The sequence below is a fragment of the Hyperoodon ampullatus genome (genome assembly GCF_949752795.1).
Source record: "Hyperoodon ampullatus genome assembly, chromosome: 17".
Lineage (NCBI taxonomy): Eukaryota > Metazoa > Chordata > Mammalia > Artiodactyla > Ziphiidae > Hyperoodon > Hyperoodon ampullatus.
Genome location: NC_136930.1, coordinates 59,807,039 through 59,828,928, shown reverse-complemented (window position 1 = coordinate 59,828,928; position 21,890 = coordinate 59,807,039). Strand labels below are relative to the sequence as shown.

General features: G+C 39.7%; 1 protein-coding gene across 1 annotated transcript in view; it reads right to left on the bottom strand.

Annotated features, from left to right (window-relative positions):
- The window catches only part of COL14A1 (collagen type XIV alpha 1 chain), a gene marked incomplete at its 3' end in the record, with an annotated part of 211,445 nt that overhangs the window by 76,028 nt on the left and 113,527 nt on the right, over positions 1 to 21,890 (bottom strand). Inside the window, exons 26-32 of the mRNA XM_079722162.1 lie at positions 19,535 to 19,658; positions 19,179 to 19,322; positions 18,061 to 18,225; positions 17,435 to 17,473; positions 17,122 to 17,260; positions 6,026 to 6,168; positions 1,900 to 2,009 (exon numbers count right to left, since the gene is read on the bottom strand). Of these exons, the coding sequence (XP_079578288.1) occupies positions 1,900 to 2,009; positions 6,026 to 6,168; positions 17,122 to 17,260; positions 17,435 to 17,473; positions 18,061 to 18,225; positions 19,179 to 19,322; positions 19,535 to 19,658 (864 nt within the window). The remainder of the gene's footprint in view (positions 1 to 1,899; positions 2,010 to 6,025; positions 6,169 to 17,121; positions 17,261 to 17,434; positions 17,474 to 18,060; positions 18,226 to 19,178; positions 19,323 to 19,534; positions 19,659 to 21,890) is intronic.

Below are 21,890 nucleotides of genomic sequence, written 5' to 3'. Positions count from 1 at the left end.
AAAGAATCACATCTAGAGGGAGTTGGTAAATAAATGACAATAATTCCAAGGAAATGCTAATGGGACTATTTTGAACCATGAACTAATAAATCATCTGCATCTCATGTGTTTTTAAGATACCTTGTACTTCTGGTTGCACAGTCCGATTAAACCAGAAAAAAAAAACCCATTTTTATGCAACTTTTCTTATGCAAAAAAGAGTCAGAATTTTGTTATGCAATTGTTCTTATACAGTTATGGGATTCAAAACCCCAGAAAGTAGCAAAGTTGTATAGATTAGATAGATCTGACCACATTCTACATCAGGAGACAGAAGCCAAGATGAAGACTGCTTTGCAACATCCCTTCCCTCCCTCTGACAGTACAAGAAGGGCATGGTTAAAAGGCAATGTTTTTGCAGTAACACTTAGTAAATTCTCTGCTCTCCAGCACTCTTGGTGTTGCATTCCTTTTTTTTTTTTTTTTGCCGTACGTGGGCCTCTCACTGTTGTGGCCTCTCCCGTTGTGAAGCACAGGCTCTGGACGCCCCGGCTCAGCAGCCAGGGCTCACGGGCCCAGCCGCTCCGCGGCATGTGGGATCCTCCCGGGCCAGGGCACGAACCCGTGTCCCCTGCATCGGCAGGCGGACTCTCAACCACTGCGCCACCAGGGAAGCCCTTGGTGTTGCATTCCTTAACAGCCCAGAGATCAGCGGGCTTATTCACTAAACACAAAGGAAACAGTAAAGTTTGGAAGGAAGCATGTCTACTCCAGTGATCACCAAAACAAAAGTGTTTCAGAGGTGTGAAATGTGAATGAACAGAGTTCTATCACAAGTGCCAGGTTAAAATAAGAACAACTAAAGTCAGGTTTTACCAGCTTCCTCCGGGTAACTTATATAATGGCAGTGATGGGTTGTCTATATATATATATATATATATATATATATATATATATATATATATATATATGTCTCAGTGCAATCTGTCTACATATTTCAACATGATTTGGCTGCTGGTATTTATCTATATTGGTGGCCAGCTAGACCAGCAATCCTTCCTACATCATACATAATGTAGTGAACTAACAACTCTCTGCTAAATAATACAGTACCCTCTACTACATGGTTCCTTAAAGTAGGAACCTGGACCACTTCTGTGGTAGGGCACCAAAATTTGCCATCCCAAAATGTCACTTTGGTATCCTGATTGTTTCAAGCTGAAAACAATTAAGACCCAAAAGACTCAGGAAGAAACTTTGAGCTTCCTTCTAACTGCCTAAAAGGATTTAGACAGAAGTCCTGTTCCCAGAACAGAGCTATCACCAGAGATATCTGCAAAGAATATAGGCTAGGTATGGTGGGGGAAAATCTGTGTCCCATTGTCTCTGCAGGCCCAGCAAATATTTATTTACCAAACATTTGCTTTTCCATCTCCATGTGAATTACCTTCCTTCCCTTTGAAGTCCCAAACTACCATCCGCAAAATCCTCTTTTGTCTTTAGCTGAAGATGGTACTTAAGGTGAAGCTTTCGGGTATTTTGGTGAGATACTCAGTTTTTCCTGGGTCTCTCCCGTGTATACATGTTATTAAACTTTTGTTTGAGTTTTTCCTGTTAATCTGTCTCATGTCAATTTAATTCTTAGGTTAGCTAGAGGAACCTAGAAGGATAGAGGAAAATATCTTCCTTCCGACACTATCAATATCCCCTGCGGTACTGGATAAAAATGTACATTTTAGGGTCCCATCCCAGAACTACCAAATCAGAATGTCTGGGCATTGTTTACAAGCCCCACAGGTAATTCTTACTTCAGATGAAGTATGAGATCCAAAGCTCTACGGATTTTTTGTTTTACTATCTTCTGTTGCTTTGCCCACAGCAAATAGAATAAAGAATATATGTATACAAGGCATTACTCACCTTGTGAAAGCTTCCATAGAAAATTTTCCTAATTTCAGGTCCTTCAAAAGTAACAGTTTGAAAATCCCCACTGTAGTCATGGTTGAAATATGTTAGGGTTTTCCCACCATCTAATCAAAGAAAGGAAATTAAAAACATTTGAGAAAGTATTAAAATGGGTAATTTTTAAAAAAGTCAACTCAAAATAATGTAACCTTTGTTTTCAGGCTGTGTTTAGGACAAAGTGACGAGTAGGTAAGGAAATGACCTATAGTCCTTGGGTTGCCCCAGGCTTTCAATTGGCCAGATTAACTAACTTAACCATGTAGTGATGATGATGAGGCAAGGACCCTGACATACATTGTTCCTCGGTAGTTCCTTGCCTATACTCCCATTCCCACTATCCTTTTGGGAGATGGTTGTCTGAAGTTGGAAGTAGAGGCAGACAAAAAGGAAAAATGAAGTTAATCAAATTGTTACCAGAGCTGCTCCAGATCTTTGCTCAAAACCCATCAACCATCTAAACCGCACCTTTGGCAGGAATGCCTGTGCTCAAAAGCTGCCAATCCCCCACCTTTAGCAGGAGTGAACATAAATTTGTAAGTTCAAAGGTCCAGAGGTAAGAAAGGAAGGTACAAAAAAAAAAAAAAAAAAAAGATGGAACCAGCTGGGACCAAGATGATGATGAATCTGACCTCCAACAGACCTTGAGTCCCATTATACGGTGATTTACTACATTAGCATGTTACCTACACCTACTTACTGGCAGCCATTAAGGACCAAAAAAGGAGGTGGCACCCCAGTCCCTTGGGAAAAGCCCTGCCCCTTCCCTGGTAGACTAATGCATATGCTTCCCCATCATCAGCCTCACTCCTCCTCTCTTTGTCTTTATCTTTAAAATTAGATCACCTCACACCAATCAGAATGACCTTCATCAAAAAATCTACAAACAATAAATGCTGGAGAGGGTGTGGAGAAAACGGAACCCTCCTGCACTGCTGGTGGGAAGGTAAATTGATACAGCCACTATGGAGAACAGTATGGAGGTTCCTTAAAAAACTAAAAATAGAACTACTACGTTACCCAGCAATCCCACTTACTGGGCATATACCCTGAGAAAACCATAATTCAAAAAGAGTCATGTACCACAATGTTCATTGCAGCACTATTTACAATAGCCAGGACATGGAAGCAACCTAACTGTCCATCAACAGATGAATGGATAGAGAAGATGTGGCACATATATACAATGGAATATTACTCTGCCATAAAAAGAAACGAAATTGAGTTATTTGTAGTGAGGTGGATGGACCTAGAGTCTGTCATACAGAATGAAGTAAGTCAGAAAGAGAAAAACAAATACCGTATGCTAACACATATATATGGAATCTAAAAAAAAAAAAAAAAAGTGGTTCTGAAGAACCTAAGGGCAGGACAGGAATAAAGACGCAGACGTAGAGAATGGACCTGAGGACACGGGGAGGGGGAAGGGTAAGCTGGTATGAAGTGAGAGAGTGACATGGAAATATATACACTACCAAATGTAAAATAGATAGCTAGTGGGAAGCAGCCGCATAGCACAGGGAGATCAGCTAGGTGCTTTGTGACCACCTAGAGGGGTGGGATAGGGAGGGTGGGAGGGAGGGAGATGTAAGAGGGAAGAGATATGTGGACATATGTATATGTATAACTGATTCACTTTGTTTTAAAGCAGAAACTGACACACCATTGTAAAGCAATTATACTCCAATAAAGATGTTTAAAAAAAATTAAATCTCTTTCCTCAGGTGGGTGAGAAGTTGATCTGTGAACTTAGTTCCCATTTCTCCTTTCTTTAGCCACTGAATAAAGCTTGTGTTGTGTCAATCTCGGCTTTGGTTTTGCTATTCACCTACTCAAATCAGAAAGGAAAAAGAACCCTCCCCCTCCAAGGCAGAGAGCATGGGCCAGGCTAGGCCCCGAGCAGGGTTCATACAACTTAATTCGGTAACAAAATCTTAAGAAATAAAAACCAGACTCTTTGCTTTATTTAACCACTGAAACAACCAGTTTTCCCAGGACATGTAACTTACGCTGCCCCAAAATAGTGATATTTCAGCGTGTCTTTTATTATGAACAAAAAAACAAGTAAAAAAAAAACCTTCCTACTCTTGAGTACTTCATGTTACAAGGAATATTTTATTACAAAAAGAGAGGAACATTTTTCTCACTAATTCATTCCCTGGTTACAATTAAATTTTTCATTTTGCTTTCTAAAGGAGCAAGTAAGTATTAATCATTCCAAGAGACATCTTTGTTTTAGAGTCCTGGTTGGATATAGAGTTAGCAATTTACACCTTTTTAATCTACAGCTTTCCCTTAGTTTGAAAATCAATACAAAATGCTTTCACAATGTTTAGTTGTTGATTTATTTCCATGTACTGAAATATCCTTTAACAAATACTAGTTGGAAATAGCTTAAAATACTTCTCTTATCCAAATGTTTGAGTTAATACCTAGCAATAACCACCAAATTTTCATTCCCAGATTGACTGGGATCCTAAACTAAAAATATATTTAGAAAACCCAGAGACATTAACCAAAAACTTGATAATTCTCTTAAGTGATAATCATTTGTGACATCCCAGAGTAAAGGTTACGAACTTTCGTTTATTGTTTCCTCCTCAACTTTCCAATCTCCAAACAATGGAATTTCTCATTCACAATTATTCTCTTTTCTTTCTGGACTGACTCTCTAGGTGATCTCACATATGCAACTTTCAATTTTATATCTCCACCCCAGAATTCTTCCCAAAATATGCTGCTGCCAATCTGACATTTTTTTCTAGGATATGAAAGAGGCATTGCAACATTGTGACTTAAAAGAAAAATATATTTGTTATTCAGATGACCAAAATATATTCGTCATATATACTTGGTCTTTGTCTAGGGTTCCTGCCTGGAAGCTCCTAAAACCCTTGGAATTTCCTGTGGTAAGAACAAAAAAATGTGCCTTTTGTTATGTTAATACAGTGGCTTTTGGAAAGCCCTTAGGTAACCTAAGGATAAGGGCTGGTTGCCTGGAGAACCAGTCATGTGACGAGAGGGTTAGAACTTTCAGTCCCCCTACCCCCTCCAACTTCTAGGGAGGGGAGGGGGGTGGAGACTGAGTTCAATTGCCAATGGCCAGTGAGTTAATCAATCATTCCTATGTAATGAAGCATCCATAAAAACCCAAAAGGATGGGGTTCAGAGAATTTCCAGGTTGGTAAACATATGGAGGTGCCAGGAGAGTGGTGGAGGTGGAGAGGTCATGGAAGAAACCCCCCTCTTCCCCATGCCTTGCTCCTGAGTTATATCCTTTCATAATAGACTGGTAATCTAGTATGTAAAATGCTTCTCTGAGTTCCGTGAGCCACTCTAGCAAAATAATTGAACCCGAGGAGGAAGTTGTGGGAACCTCTGATTTATAGACTGTGGGTCAGAAGTACAGGTAAAAATCTGGACTTTCAGTTGACATCCTGAGCTGGAGTGGGTTATTGGAATCTCCAATGCGTAGCTGATAGCAGCCTGAGCTTGCCACTGGTGGTTGAAATGGAGGGGGAGGAGGACAGTCTTATAGGAACAAGCCCTCAACCTGTGGAATCTGATGCTACCTCTGGTAAATAGTGTCAGATTGGAGTTGAATTCTCAGATACTCTGCTGGTGTCCAAGAATTGCTTGGTGTTGTGTGGGAGCCTCTCCTCCACCTCCTACGCCCAACACACATGTTGGAATTGGGCCCAGGAACCCAAAAGAGGCATCTTACACTTGTCATATCCATATAGGAAAAATGACTTCTGATCCCACCCCTCGCACTGATCCTCCTCTGCATCAAGTTGCATGCTGTTCCTGCAGTCAGCATGTCTCAGGAACTGTCTTTCTCCACCTTGCTCACTACTGAATCCCAGAGCCTGGTGTTGGCAAATAGTAGGAACTTGATGAATATTTATTGAAAGAATGAGTAGATGAATGAATGAATCAACTATCATATAGTTCATTATTAGTATTTACAAATAGCTTAAAATAAGTGAGTTACTCTACAATACACACAAACCAGGCAAGATGACATGCCACATACATTACTCATACATGTGTGTGCAAATATTTTATAAATAAATATACTTACTATCTAAAATGACTCCAACCAATGGGTCAGAATTTTTATTTAAAATCTCCCAAAGAGCAAATGGCTCCTCTGGAGTATCAGGAAGAATCCGGAATAGAAAACTGACTGTATAGTCAGAGGGCAATCCGTCTGGATGTAAATATCTGAAAATAGAAAGAAAATAGTATATTTTATTGTATCCCTCTTTAAGAAGTTATCTATATGATTATAAAAGCAAATACACTTTCATTATACAAGATGTGAAAAAACAGAAAAGAAGAAAATAACAGATCACCATTACCCCATTCAGAAGTGAGCACTCTTTTGGTGCTGTGCATTTCCCTCCAGCCTTTAAAGAATGTCTGTAAGTATTTGTCCAATTTAAATAATTTTGCCCCTTTCTTTTCTTAGCACCATTTACTACATATTTCACATTTCCCTAAATATTTTTAAGGGCATGATATTTAATATCTGCACAACCTTCTCTTGTTTGGCTATTCCATAATTTATCTGACCAGTCACTTCTTATTAAACATTTAAGTAGTTTCAAGTTTTAGTATTATAAATGTTTATCTACAGTCCTTTTATAAAACTTAAGACACTGTCACTTTCTACCACATGTTGCAGTTAGTTGCATTCCTGTCTGTGCTATGTGCTCTGATGCACCATCTAAATCCACCTTTAAGAACTGAGAATCAACTAATCCTGCTTCTGGGAGTGATGTCTGCAGACAGCTCTCAGATACCAGTTCCCTCAGGAATGGCCTCAGCAGATGAGGGGTGCCTCTCCCAAGGTCATGCCAACTTTATTATGGTGCCTCTTTTCAATGACTAGTCTTTGAGGGGATATAAGGACCAGAGCCTCTCATTCCAAAGGAGATAACTCCATTCTAAGAACTCCTGTGTGTGGGTCAACTGAAGCTTTTACTGAAACTGCTTCATAGCTTGACTTCTCTCCTTTGCCCTATCCTACTTCCTTCTGTTCCCTTCCAGAAGAGCACAGCCTCATCGGCTTCCCCCACACTAATCTCCACCTTTGGTTCTGCTTCCTGGGGAACCCAACCTGCTACACCATCTTACCTCTTTAACAGTTAAGTGGATCACTTACATACTTTAAAATTTTTCCCTCAAGCAAAAGATATAGGCTTTTAGATATATAGGAGACCCATAATATTTATTAATCAAATTGACAAATTGGTGAATAGGTCAGAATTTAGCTTAAATTTAAAAGTGAAAGTTTGATGTGCATACATTAAATATGTATGTACTCATTCATTCAATATTTGTTGAGTGCCTACGATGTACCAGACATGGTAATATGCATTAAGATACATCAGTGAATAAAATTGGCAAGGAACCTTTGTATGAGCACTTGAATTTGAGCAGGGTGAATTATACAGTTTATTAGAAGGTAATAAGTGCCATCAAAAACAACTACAAAAAGCAGCATAACGGGGATTGGGAATGCTAGAATGCATTATTTTGCCATTTTAATTAAAGTCATCAGCATTGGCTTCACTTAGATGGTTCATTGAGCATTGCATTTGAGCAAAGGTTCACTGAGAAGGTCACACTTGAAGAAAAACTCATAGGAGATGAAGACATCCAGCCAGTGCAAAGATACTAAAGTGGGGTGTGCCTGGTATATTTTGAGAACGGACTAAAATAAACAAGAGGTAAAGTCAAAGAGGTAATAGCTACCCAGATAATGTAGGGCTCTTTGGCCGTTCAGGAGCTTCGACTTTTATGCCAAGGAGAATGAGGAATCACTGGCAGATTCTGGAGTGACATGATCTGATTTATACAACAACAACAAAAAATCATTCTGACAGCTATTTGGAGAACAGACTCCAAGAAGGCAAGGGTAGCAGCAGGAAGACCAGTTAGGAGGCTGCTGTAATGATGTAGGGAAGAGATGATGGTACCTCATATCAGGGTGATGAGAATAGAGGTAGTGAGAAGGAACAAACAATTAGGATTCCTTGGTGGATTGATGTGGGGCATAAAAGAAACAGAGGAGTCCAGCTTCTCTGCCTAAGAAACTTGTTAAATGTAGTTATCATTAAGATGAAAAAGGTCATAGGGGAAGCTGGTTCTGGAGGTAGGATCAGGGATGTGGTATTGAACCTATAAAGTATGGAATGCCTATGAGACATCCAAGTAGAGATATCTAGTAATCAATTAAATATGTAGGTATAAATTTGGGGAAGTAGATCTGGACTGGAAGTATAAAATTTAGGAGTCCTTGGCATATAGATGGGGTTCAACACTACGATACTGAAAAGATCACTAGGAAGAAGGGACAGACAGAGAAAACAAGGAGGTCTTGAGCAAGTCCTGGTCCCTCTAACATAAAGAGGTGGAGGAGAAAAGAAGAGCCAGCACTGAAAAGGAACAGCCTGTAATGTAGACAGAAACTAGAGGCAGTGTGTGTCCCAGAGGCCAAAGGAGGAGAGTGAATCCAGGAGGAAGATATGATCAACTGTATAAAATGCTGGTGACAGGTCGAGTGAGATAAAGGCTGGGAACAAATGAATGGATTTAGCAAGGTGGGGGGTGAGGGCATTGCTGGCCGGATGAACAATTTCAGTGGAGTGGTAGAAGACTTTTCCTTCTGGCGATTCTCATTTTTGTCTAGGCCTCCAGGAATGATTTCCAAATATCCATTTTAATATTCGTCACTGGACAGTGTAAAAAAAACTGTCGAAAGGTAACGTCAGATGTTGGATTTATCTAAAACTACAGATAGTACTGTAATTAGCTTGAATTCAATAAACAGTATTTTGGAAGAAGGTAGAAAAGCAACTTGTTTATAAATTGGACAGATTAATTTAATACTCGAAAATGATCTCCCCCACATTTTCATGCATATGTGCACACTATATCAAAATGTGGACACAGAAAAACTTTCACATTAAAATACTGAAGGCGGGCCTCCCTGGTGGCGCAGTGGTTGAGAGTCCGCCTGCCGATGCAGGGGATACGGGTTCGTGCCCCGGTCTGGGAGGATCCCATATGCCGCGGAGCGGCTGGGCCCGTGAGCCATGGCTGCTGAGCCTGCGCATCCGGAGCCTGTGCTCCGCAACGGGAGAGGCCACAACAGTGAGAGGCCCGCATACCACAAAAAAAAAAAAAAAAAAAAAAAAAAAAAAAATACTGAAGGCATTTTGAGACAAAAACAAATGAATATTTGGAATGTAAAGTAGCAGGTGACATCTTGAGAGATGACCCCTTAAATCAGGAACTCCTAATTTGTAATTTCAAGTACCTCTGGAATTTTCAGAACTGCTGAAATAGCACCAGGAATCCCTAGGTGCATCATAGACTGTAGAATAACTAGATAATGTAATTTTTTTAAAACCTTAATTGGAACATAATTGCTTTACAATGTTGCATTAATTTCTGCTGTATAACAAAGCAAGTCAGCTATATGTATACATATATCACCATAGCCCCTCCCTCTTGAGTCTCCGTCCCACCCTCCCTATCCCACCTCTCTAGGTGGTCACAAAGCACCGAGCTGATCTCCCTGTGCTATGGAGCTGCTTCTCACTAGCTATCTATTTAACATTTGGTAGTCTATATATATCAATGCTACTCTCTCACTTCGTCGAAGCTTACACTTCCCCCTCCCCGTGTCCTCAAGTCCATTCTCTACCTCTGCGTCTTTACTCCTGTCCTGCCCTTAGGTTCATCAGAACTTCTTTTTTTTTTTCTTTAGATTCCATATATATGTGTTAGCATACGGTATTTGTTTTTCTGTTTCTAACTTCACTCTGTATGACAGACTCTAGGTCCATCCACTTCATTACAAATAACTCAATTTCGTTTCTCTTTATGGCAGAGTAATATTCCATTGTACATATGTGCCACATCTTCTTTATCCATTCATCTGTCCATGGACACTTAGGTTGCTTCCATGACCTGGCTATTGTAAATAGTGTCACAATGAATATTGTGGTACATGACTCTTTTTGAATTATGGTTTCTCAGGGTATATGCCTAGTAGTGGGATTGCTGGGTTGTATGGTAGTTCTATTTTTAGTTTTTTAAGGAACCTCCATACTGTTCTCCATAGTGGCTGTATCAATTTACATTCCCACCAAGAGTGCAAGAGGGTTCCCTTTTCTCCAAACCCTCTCCAGCATTTATTGTTTGTAGAGTTTTTGATGATGGCCATTCTGACTGGTGTCAGGTGATACCACATTGTAGTTTTGATTTGGATTTCTCTAATGATTAGTGATGTTGAGGATCCTTTCATGTGTTTGTTGGCAATCTGTATATCTTCTTTGAGAAATGTCTATTTAGGTCTTCTGCTCATTTTTTGATTGGGTTGTGTTTTTGATATTGAGCTGCTTGTAAATTTTGGAGATTAATCCTTTGTCTGATGATTCATTTGCAAATATTTTCTCCCATTCTGAGGGTTGTCTTTTCGTCTTGTTTATGGTTTCCTTTGCTGTGCAAAAGCTTTTAAGTTTCATTAGGTCCCATTTGTTTATTTTTGTTTTTATTTCCATTTCTCTAGGAGGTGGGTCAAAAAGGATCGTGCTGTGATTTACATCATAGAGTGTTCTTGCTATGTTTTCCTCTAAGAGTTTTATAGTATTTGGCCTTATATTTAGGTCTATAATCCACTGTGAGTTTATTTTTGTGTATGGTGTTAGGGAGTCTTCTAACTTCATTGTTTTACATATAGCTGTCCAGTTTTCTGAGCACCACTTACTGAAGAGGCTGTCTTTTCTCCATTGTATATTCTTGTCTCCTTTATCAAAGATAAGGTAACCATATGTGTGTGGGCTTATCTCTGGGCTTTCTATAATATTCCATTGATCTATATTTCTGTTTTTACCCAGTACCATACTGTCTTGACTACTGTAGCTTTGTAGTACAATCTGAAGTCAGGTCGCCTGATTCCTCCAGCTCTGTTTTTCTTTCTCAAGATTGCTTTGGCTATTCGGGGTCTTTTGTGTTTGCATACAAATTATGAAATTTTTTGTTCTAGTTCTGTGAAAAATGCCATTGGTAGTTTGATAGGGATTGCATTGAATCTGTAGATAGCTGTGGGTAGTATAGTTATTTTCACAATGTTGATTCTTCCAATCCAAGGACATGGTATATCTCTCCATCTGTTTGTATCATCTTTAATTTCTTTAATCACTGTCTTATAGTTTTCTGCATACAGGTTTTTGTCTCCTTAGGTAGGTTTACTCATAAGTATTTTATTCTTTTTGTTGCAGTGGTAAATGGGAGTGTTTCCTTAATTTCTCTTTCAGATTTTTCATCATTAGTGTATAAGAATGCAAAAGATTTCTGTGCATTAATTTTGTATTCTGCTACTCTACCAAATTCATTGACTAGCTCTAGTAGTTTTCTGGTGGCATCTTTAGGATACTCTATGTATAGTAGCATGTCATCTGCAAACAGTGACAGTTTTACTTCTTCTTTTCTGATTTGGGTTCCTTTTATTTCTTTTTCGTCTCTGATTGCTTTGGTTAAAACTTCCATAACTATGTTGTGAGAGTGGGCAACCTTGTCTTGTTCCTAATCTTAGAGGAAATGGTTTCAGTTTTTCACCATTGAGAATGATGTTAGCTGTGGGTTTGTGATATATGGCCTTTATTATATTGAGGTAGGTTCTCTCTATGCCTACTTTCTGGAGAGTTTTTTATCCTAAATGGGTGTTGAATTTGGTCAAAAGCTTTTTCTGTATATATTGAGATTATCATATGGTTTTTATCCTTCAGTTTTTTTTTTTTTTTTTTTTTTTTTTTTTGGTGGTATGTGGGCCTCTCACTGTTGTGGCCTTTCCCGTTGCGGAGCACAGGCTACGGACGCACAGGCTCAGTGGCCATGGCTCACGGGCCCAGCCGCTCCGCGGCACGTGGGATCCTCCCAGACCGGGGCACGAACCCGCGTCCCCTGCATCGGCAGGCGGACTCTCAACCTCTGCGCCACCAGGGAAGCCCAATCCTTCAGTTTTTTAATATGGTGTATCACATTGATTGATTTGCATATACCGAAGAACCCTTGCATTCCTGGGATAAACTGCACTTGATCATGGTGTATGATCCATTTAATGTGCTGTTGGATTCTGTTTGCCAATATTTTGTTGAGGATTTTTGCATCTGTGTTCATCAGTGATATTGGCCTGTAGTTTTTTTTGTGAAATCTTTGTCTGGTTTTGGTACCAGGGTGATGGTGGCCTCGTAGAATGTGTTTGGGAGTGTTCCTCCCTCTGCTATATATTTGGAAGAATTTGAGAAGGATAAATGTTAGCTCTTCTGTAAATGTTTGATAGAATTCGCCTGTGAAGCCATCTTGTCCTGGGCTTTTGTTTGTTGGAAGACTTTTAATCACAGTTTCAATTTCAGTGCTTGTGATTGGTCTGTTCATGTTTTCTATTTCTTCCTAGTTCAGTCTCGGAAGGTTGTGCTTTTCTAAGGATTTGTCCATTTCTTCCAGGTTGTCCATTTTATTGGCATATAGTTGCTTGTAGTAATCTCTCATGATCCTTTGTATTTCTGCAATGTCAGTTGTTTCTTCTCCTTTTCCATTTCTAATTCTGTTGATTTGAGTCTTCTTTTTTTTCTTGATGAGTCTGGCTAATGGTTTATCAATTTTGTTTATCTTCTCAAAGAACCAGCTTTAATTTTATTGATCTTTCTATCGTTTCCTTTATTTCTTTTTCATTTATTCCTAACCTGACCTTTATGATTTCTTTACTTCTGCTAACTTTGGGGGGTTTTTGTTCTCCTTTCTCTAATCGCTTTACGTGTAAGTTTAGGTTGTTTGAGATGTTTCTTATTACTTGAGGTAGGATTGTATTGCTATAAACTTCCCTCTTAGAACTGTTTTTGCTGCATCCCATAGGTTTTGGTTCATTGTGTTTTCATTTTCATTTGTCTAGGTACTTTTTGATTTCCTCTTTGATTTCTTCAGCAATCTCTTGGTTATTTAGTAGCCTATTGATTAGCCTCCATGTGTTTGTATTTTTTACATTTTTTTTCCTGTCATTGATATCTAGTCTTATAGCGTTGTTGGAAAAGATACTTGATACAATTTCAATTTTCTTAAATTTACCAAGGCTTGATTTGTGAGCCAAGATATGATGTATCATGGAGAATGTTCCATGGCACTTGAGAAGAAAGTGTATTCTGTTGGTTTGGGATGGAATGTCCTATAAATATCAGTTAAGTCCATCTTGCTTTATGTATCATTTAATGCTTTTGTTTCCTTATTTATTTTCATTTTAGATGATCTGTCCATTGGTGAAAGTGAGGTGTTTAAGTCCCCTACTATTATTGCATTACTGTCAATTTCCCCTTCTATGGCTGTTAGCCTTTGCCTTATGTATTGAGGGGTTCCTGCATTGGATGCATAAATATTTACAATTGTTATATCTTCTTCTTGGATTGATCCCTTGATCATTATGTATTGTCCTTCTTTGTCTCTTGTAACAGTCTTTATTTTAAAGTCTATTTTGTCTGATATAATAATTGCTACTCCAGCTTTCTTTTGATTTCCATTTGCATGGAATATCTTTTTCCATCCCTTCACTTTCAGTCTGTATGTGTCCCTAGGTCGGAAGAGGGTCTCTTGTAGACAGCATATATATAGGTATTGTTTTTGTATCCATTCAGCCAGTCTATATCTTTTGGTTGGAGCATTTAATCCATTTATGTTTAGGGTAATTATCAATATGTACGTTCCTATTACCATTTTCTTAATTGTTTTGGGTTTGTTATTGTAGGTCTCTTCCTTCTCTTGTGTTTCGTGCCTAGAGAAGTCCCTTTAGCATTTGTTATAAAGCTGGTTTGGTGGTGCTGAATTATCTTAACTTTTGCTTGTCTGTAAAGGTTTTAATTTCTCTGTCAAAATCTGAATGAGATCCCTGCTGGGTAGAGTCATCTTGGTTGTAGGTTTTTCCCTTTCATCACTTTAAATATGTCCTGCCACTCCCTTCTGGCTTGCAGAGTTTCTGCTGAAAGGTCAGCTGTTAACCTTATGGGGATTCCCTTGTGTGTTACTTGTTGTTTTTCCCTTGCTGCTTTTCATATTTTTTCTTTGTATTTAATTTTTGATAGTTTGATTAATATGTGTCTTGGCATGTTTCTCCTTGGCTTTTTCCTGTATGGGACTCTCTGTGCTTCCTGGACTTGATTGACTATTTCCTTTCCCATATTAGGGAAGTTTTCAACTATAATCTCTGCAAATATATTCTCAGTCCCTTTCTTTTTCTCTTCTTCTTCTGGGACTCCTATAATTCGAATGTTGGTGCATTTAATGTTGTCCCAGAGGTCTCCAAGACTGTCCTCAATTCGTTTCATTTCTTTTTTCTTTATTCTGCTCTGTGGTAGTTATTTCCACTATTTTACCTTCCAGGTCACTTATCTGTTCTTCTGCCTCAGTTATTCTGCTATAGATTCCTTCTAGAGAATTTTTAGTTTCATTTTTTGTATTGTTCATCACTGTTTGTTTTCTCTTTTAGTTCTTCTAGGTCCTTGTTAAATGTTTCATCTACTTTCTCCCTTCTATTTCCAAGATTTTGGATCATCTTCACTATCATTATTCTGAATTCTTTTTCAGGTAGACCGTCCATTTCCTCTTCAGTTGTTTAATCTGGTGGGTTTTTACTTTGCTTCTTCATCTGCTGAATATTTCTTTGTCTTCTCATTATGTTTAACTTACTGTGTTTGGGGTCCTTTTTCAGGCTACAGGTTCACAGTCCCCATTGTATTTGTTGTCTGCCCCAGTGGGTAAGGTTTGTTCAGTGGCTTGTGTAGGCTTCTTGATGGAGAGGACTGGTGCCTGTGTCCTGGTAGGTGGGGCTGGATCTTGTCTTTCTGGTGGGCAGGACCTCATCCAGTGGTGTGTTTTGGGGTACACAAAACTCACATAGTAAAACCTTACTATGATTTTAGGCAGCCTCTCTGCTAATGTGTGGGGTTGTGTTCCTGTCTTGCTTGTTGATTGGCATGGGGCATCCAGCACTGAAGCTTGCTGGTCATTGAGTGGAGCTGGGTCTTAGTGTTAAGACAGAGATCTCTGGGAGAGCTCTCGCCAATTGATATTACATGGGGCCAGGGGCTCTCTGGTGGTCTAGTGTCCTGAACTCGGCTCTCCCACCTCATAGGCTCAGGCCTGACACCAGGCCAGAGCACCAAGACCCTGTCAGCCACAAAGCTCAGAAGAAAAGGGAGAAAAAGAGAAAGAAAAAATAATAATAAATTTTTTAAAATAATAATAATAAAAAAAGAAGAGAGCAACCAAACCAATAAACAAATCCACCAATGATAACAAGCGCTAAAAACTATACTAAGATAAACATAGAAATCAGAAACAAATCAGCTTCAGACAGCAAACCCCAAGTCTACAGTTGCTCCCAACTTCCACTGCCTCAATTTTGGGATGATTTGTTGTCTATTCAGGTGTTCCAGAGATGCAGGGTACATCAAGTTGATTGTGGGGGTTTAATCTGCTGCTCCTGAGGCTGCTGGGAGAGATTTCCCTTTCTCTTCTTTGTTTGCACAACTCCTGGGGTTCAGCTTTGGATTTGGACCCGCCTCTGCATGTAGGTCATCTGAGGGCATCTGTTCCCACACAGACAGGAGGGGGTAAAACAGAAGTTGATTAGGGGGTTCTGGCTCACTCAGGCCGGGATCTGGAGGGGTACGGAATGTGGGGCAAGCCTGCGGCGGCACAGGCCAGTATGACTTTGCAACAGCCTGAGGCAGGCTGTGTGTTATCCCAGGGAAGTTGTCCCTGGATCACGGGACCAGCAGTGGTGGGCTGCACAGGCTCCCAGGAGGGGAGGTACGGATAGTGACCTGTGCTTGCACACAGGATTCTTGGTGGCTGCAGCAGCAGCCTTAGCATTTCATGCCCATCTCTGGTGTCCGCGCTGATAGCCACAGCTCGTGCCCATCTCTGGAGCTCATTTAGGCAGTGCTCTGAATCCCCTCCCCTCACACACCCTGAAACAATGGTCTCTTGCTTCTTCGGCAAGTCCAGACTTTTTCCCAGATGCCCTCCCGGCTAGCTGTGGCGCACTAGCCCCCTTTAGGCTGTGTTCACACAGCCAACCCCAGTCCTCTCCCTGGGATCCAACCGAAGCCCAAGTGTCTGCTCCCAGCCCCCTCCCACCCCGGTGGGTGAGCAGACAAGCCTCTCAGGCTGGTGAGTGTTGGTCGGCACCAATCCTCTGTGTGGGAATCTCTGCGCTTTGCCCCCTGCACTCCTGTTGCCGGGCTCTCCTCTGTGGCTCCGAAGCTTCCCCGCCACCCACCTCCCGTCTCCAACAGTGAAGGGCCTTCCTAGTGTGTGGAAATTTTTCCTCCTTCACAGCTCCCTCCCAGAGGGGCAGGTCCCATCCCTATTCTTTTGTCTCTGTTTTTTTGTTTTTTGTTTTTTCCTTTTGCCCTTCCCAGGTACATGGGGATTTTCTTGCCTTTTGGGAAGTCTGAGGTCTTCTGCAGCATTCAGTAGGTGTTCTGCAGGAGTTGTTCCACATGTAGATGTATTTCTGATGTATTTGTGGGGAGGAAGTTGATCTCCATGTCTTACACCTCTGCCATCTTGAAGGTCCCTCCAGTAATGTGATTTTTACATCAACTATATGGAGTTGCTGTTGTGACTTCTCCAGGATAAAAACCATCTGAATTCATGGCACTAGCTTAAAATGGTTCAGGGTGTGGATTCTGGGATCTGCAGGTGCAAATCCCAGCATGGTCTTCAACAAACTATGTGATCTCACTCAAGTCATTTAGCTTCTTTATGCTTTAGTTTTGTTATTTATAAAACCAAGATAGTAAATGACTCTACTTCATAGAGTTATTGGGAGGTTTGAGTGAGTTACTAGCATTTAGAACAATGCCTGGTCTGTGGTAGTGCTATGTAAGTACTAACTATCTTTATATTTTTCTGAGATGAACAAATATGAAAGTTCAACCAGCATTATGTGTAGGTCTAATGTTTTTAAAGAAATCTAAACATCATCTGCTCTATCCATCATGGAAAATCCTGCTTGGAATTATTACAGCATATTTCTAGTTGATATCATTTCCACATTGAGATATAGTAAACAATAATAGACTTTAGTATCTTGCAATGGAAACATACTTGGTTGGCTGGGAAACCAGGGCATCTTTATGAAGTTGATAACAAGGATACACATTGAAGGTACCAGGCTCCATAGAAACCCCTTCCACCGATGAAAATTCCTTTTCAACCAAACCAAACATTTCCATCATCTTAAATCCTTAAAAAAAAAAAGAAAGAAAGAAAGAAAGAAAAACAGAGATAGAGAAAAAGAATAAATAGGCATTTTAGGATTTTAATTTTCAAAATTAGTCTATTAAGGATAAAAAAATCTGGACCCAAAATGGGAGTTATTTAGTATATTTGTATTTGGAAAATTTTTGAAACTGCTTACCTGCAAGATCAATGTCATCCTTATGCACCAGTGGGCAGGCTGGAAAACAAAACAAACAAGATAAAACCCTAATTTAGATATTTTCCAAACATATTCTTTCCTTGTCCTGAGAACAGGAAGCTAACATAATCTTTACGGAAGTCAGTTGTGGAGGGAATCCAAACCACATGTGGCTACAGCTTTCTGTGGATTCCTAAAGATTGAAACACTCTCACTTCTTCTTTTAAAACTAAAGGGTCCCGACTTCCTTCTCCTATCCTGGGTCCATTAAAATCGATCGTGGTCACTTGATAGCATGTCTTGGAAGAAGTCCCACTTCTAATGTGTTACCCTGATGAGCAGACTTAACACATTTTTGAAAACTATCTGCTATAGCTGTTTAAGAGAGTTGCTTTTAAATACAGACCCTCGTCTTTTTAGGGAAAGTCTTTATCAACCTAAAACCCTGAACCAGGGAGAGGTGAGGTTTACTTCCCATATGCTCAAAACCACAAAACTTAATGTCTGCATAACAAATAGCTCTCCAAGTCAATTTTCTTTCTTCGGATCAGGATGGCACTCATTATTTAACTGGTATAAATATCTCAGCCTTTAAGCAATGTAAGTGCAAATTCCAAAGGACTAACTTGCTGACGCGGTTTCACAGACAAAAGTAATCAACTCATCTTCAATTTTCTTAAAGGCGTCAAAGTCATCCACAAAGAAGACATGCCGGGCGCTGGGCTTACTGCCAATGCTAACCAACTCTGAGTAATCTGCATCAGCCACGCCGACTGCAAAAATGCTGTAGCCTGTGGTAAAAGGGGAACAGATTTCTGATGACTTTAAATTGCAGCAAAAACAAATAATGCAATATAAGACACGTCCAAATGTTTAAAACATGTTTATTTAGGAGGGCCAGTGGGGGTGGATAATTCATTCTTTATAGTTCATCAGAATTCTGCATGCACATAATTCACTCTATGATAATTAACCCATCATCCCCTAAAGAAAGTTTCCACTTTAAAGAAGCTTAAGAGAGTCAGTGTTTGAGACAAAATAGTTACTATTTGAGTAACATCTTTATTTTTGCATATTTTTAATAATGATTTTAGTATTTATGGGAAAAAGTGCAATTGAAACAAAAAAACAGCTTTGTTTTTTTGTTTTGTTTTGTTTTGTTTCATTTTCAGAAGTAGAAACTGAGATATTACAGGCTTAGAAGCCTGAGGTGGGTCACAGTTCAATGCTTGGCAAATACATATTAAGCTAGTCTTTGCTTATACAGATCTTATAGAATGCAATCTTCACATTCTGTGTTCTTCATTTTACAAATGAGAAGGCTGAGGCTGAGGAGTTTCTGTGATCGGTTTCCCTCCCCTGGTCCTTTTCATAGTATTGCACTTAATTTTCTTTTCTTTTCCTTTTTTTTCTTTTTGACCACACAGCATGACAGGGATCAAACCCATGCCCCCTGCAGTGGAAGCATGGAATCTTAACCAATGGTTCACCAGGGAAGTCCTGTAATGCACTTAATTGATGGAGTTTCTTATATAGGGCATCCTGTATGTAACAAAAGTACTGGAGAAAATACAGCAAAATCATAGATTTGTCTGGAAACTTTTTAAAATCACATTGTCCAGTTAATATTAAGAAAGATTTAGAAACATTTAAGTCATGCTGATGTAGCCTATAAATGTGTATTCAGAAAACAAGGCTAACGGTATTATTGGTAGCCACTATTGCTTATCTATGTAAAACTTACCATCTGATTGCATCTCCCTGGAGATTTTGCTCACATCATCTTGTGATCTTCCATCAGTTATAACCACGATGACCTTCGGGATGCCTCTTCTGGTCCCTGACTCTGCAGTAAACAAGGTATCTCGGACATGCGTAATTGCTTTTCCTGAAACAAAGGAAGGCAACAATTCAATTTCATTCCCTCCCTTGCTAGAGATGGAAGACTGGGGACGAAGTTCTTAAGTCAATGAAAAATCTTTTCTTAAAAAAATCTATATTACTATGCTTCAAAAAGAAGTCATTTCAGTAATTAGTAATAATTATTTCGGGTCTTAGCTGGGCTTCTTGTGGTCTTACCTGGGCTTCTTGTGGTCTTACCTGTTTTTGTATTTCCTCCTTTGTACGAGATATGTTTAATTGCATCAAGAACAGTCTCTTTGGTTTTGTAAGAGTTAAGTTTAAATTCTGTCCTGGGGTCATCAGTGAACTGAACCATTGCAACCTAGAGGGAGAAGGTGTGTTCATTTTTATGTATATTGTAGACTTCCTCTCTGCCAGAGAGCACACACTACAGCATGAGTACAACTACAGTTTTTTTAAAAATTAATTAATTCATTTATATTTTTTTATTTTTGGCTGTTTTGGGTCTTTGTTGCTGCATGCGGGCTTTCTCTAGTTGCGGTGAGCGGGGGCTACTCTTTGTTATGGTGTGTGGGCTTCTCACTGCAGTGGCTTCTCTTGTTGTGGAGCACGGGCTCTAGGCACGTGGGCTTCAGTTGTTGTGGCTCGAGGGCTCTAGAGCGCAGGCTCAGTAGTTGTGGCACATGGGCTTAGTTGCTCTGTGGTATGTGGGATCTTCCCAGACCTGGGCTCAAACCCGTGTCCCCTGCATTGGCAGGCAGATGCTTAACCACTGCACCACCAGGAAGTCCTACAACTACAGTTTTATTTCTTTTTTAACCCAGTCCACAATTTCCTTGGTTTAAACCATACAAGGTACATACTAAATTTGACGATGTCTTAACAAAGTACTTTCCAGGAAGTAGTTTATTTTAAAAATCTCTCCCTAAAGCATGAAGACCTTTTGCCATCTCATTTGACAGCTGGGAAAATGGCAGCCTAGATCTTCTATCTTGACAAAGTTCAGAGAAAGAATCGAAGTTGGACTCTTTACAAGGATTTCTTTATGAAACAAACCTATGAAATAATTACTACTATTCTACCATTTTACAGATCAGGAAACTGAGGGACAGAAAGCCAAGTAATGTACCCAAGATTACTAGAGTAGCCACTGGCAGAACCAACAGCTGAAGCCAGGTAATTCTACTTTAAAATCTGTGTTCTGAATCACTGCAGTATAAACCATCCTGGCTTCATTTCCTACAATTTGCTTCTATTCCTGTCCAACTTTGGGGACATTTTAAATTTATTATAATTTTTGTTTGTTTTTCAGAATTATGAAAGGGCTTCTTTTTGGCTTTGTGAGCCTTCAATTTCTACCAGCTTATCAAGGTCTATTGCAAATGTCATCATCTTTAGGAAACCTCTATTCAAAACAAATTTCTCCCTCCCTGAAATGCCTGAGCATTTTATCTATTCTTCTCTTCTGGTTCCCCTTACATCCAAGTTTTCTCGGCCATTCTTCCAAGACATATTTTCAATCTGTTCACTTTAGTGCATCTCATTGCTACCACCCTAGCCCAGGCCTCCATCATCTCTGTGTTGGACCATGAGAGCAGCATCCCAGGTGGTCTCTCCACTTCCACTCTCACCTTTATTAGTACTCACACTCCATGAAGCAGTCAGAATGATCTTTTCTAAAAAGCATATCAGATCTTCTCTCCTTAAAACTTCCCAGTGGCTTCCCATTGTATTTAGGACGATACCCAACTTCTTCAGTGGGTCATAAGACTCAAGGTGATCTAGCTCTGTCTACTTCTTCCACCTCTTCTTCTCTCCCCAGCCCCCCACATGCTCATCCACTATATTCCAGCCCCAAGTTTTAGCATCTGAAGCCTCAAAACTCATTCTCGACTTAGGCCCTCTGCACTTACTACTTTCCCTCTCTGGAAATTCTACTTTCAAATCTTCTCAGCATCATTCACATCTCAGTTCAGAAGCCACCTCCTCAAAGAAGACTTTGTAGATCACGCAATTTAAAATAAACTTTGGTAAATTTAAATCTCAGTTGGAAAGCTCACATCCCTACCTTGTGAATTTATTTGTTTGCCAATTTGTATCTGTCCCTCATCCTCCTCCTCTTCCTACCTTTAAGAATACGAGCAACATGAAATTACGGACATGTCTGTCATACCAATTATGACAGTACTGTACCTAACCAAAATAAGTTCTCAATAAATATTTGTTGAATGAATAAATTAGTTTTCTATGTTCTACTCGTTCTGTAGTAATTTGTGACGATGACCTCTCTCTTTCAAGATTTTAACATCCTCGAGGGCAAAGAAAATATTGGATGTGCCTTTAGAGAGAGACTCTATCCTAGTATATAGAAGACACATCTGCTGACATGGCCATTCTAACCTGTCTTAGTTTGCTGAACTCAAGTGCTTTTAAGGATTAGCATCTTCTCAAGCTCTGTCACACACCAGTAAGCTGCTTCTAAACTCAGACCTGTCTATACTCTCATTTAGGGTTGGATCCAATCAGGATAGTTCTTTACCCATATTCCCTGACAAGTAGCCATAATAACAGCTTGGAATAATGTTTTCATGCA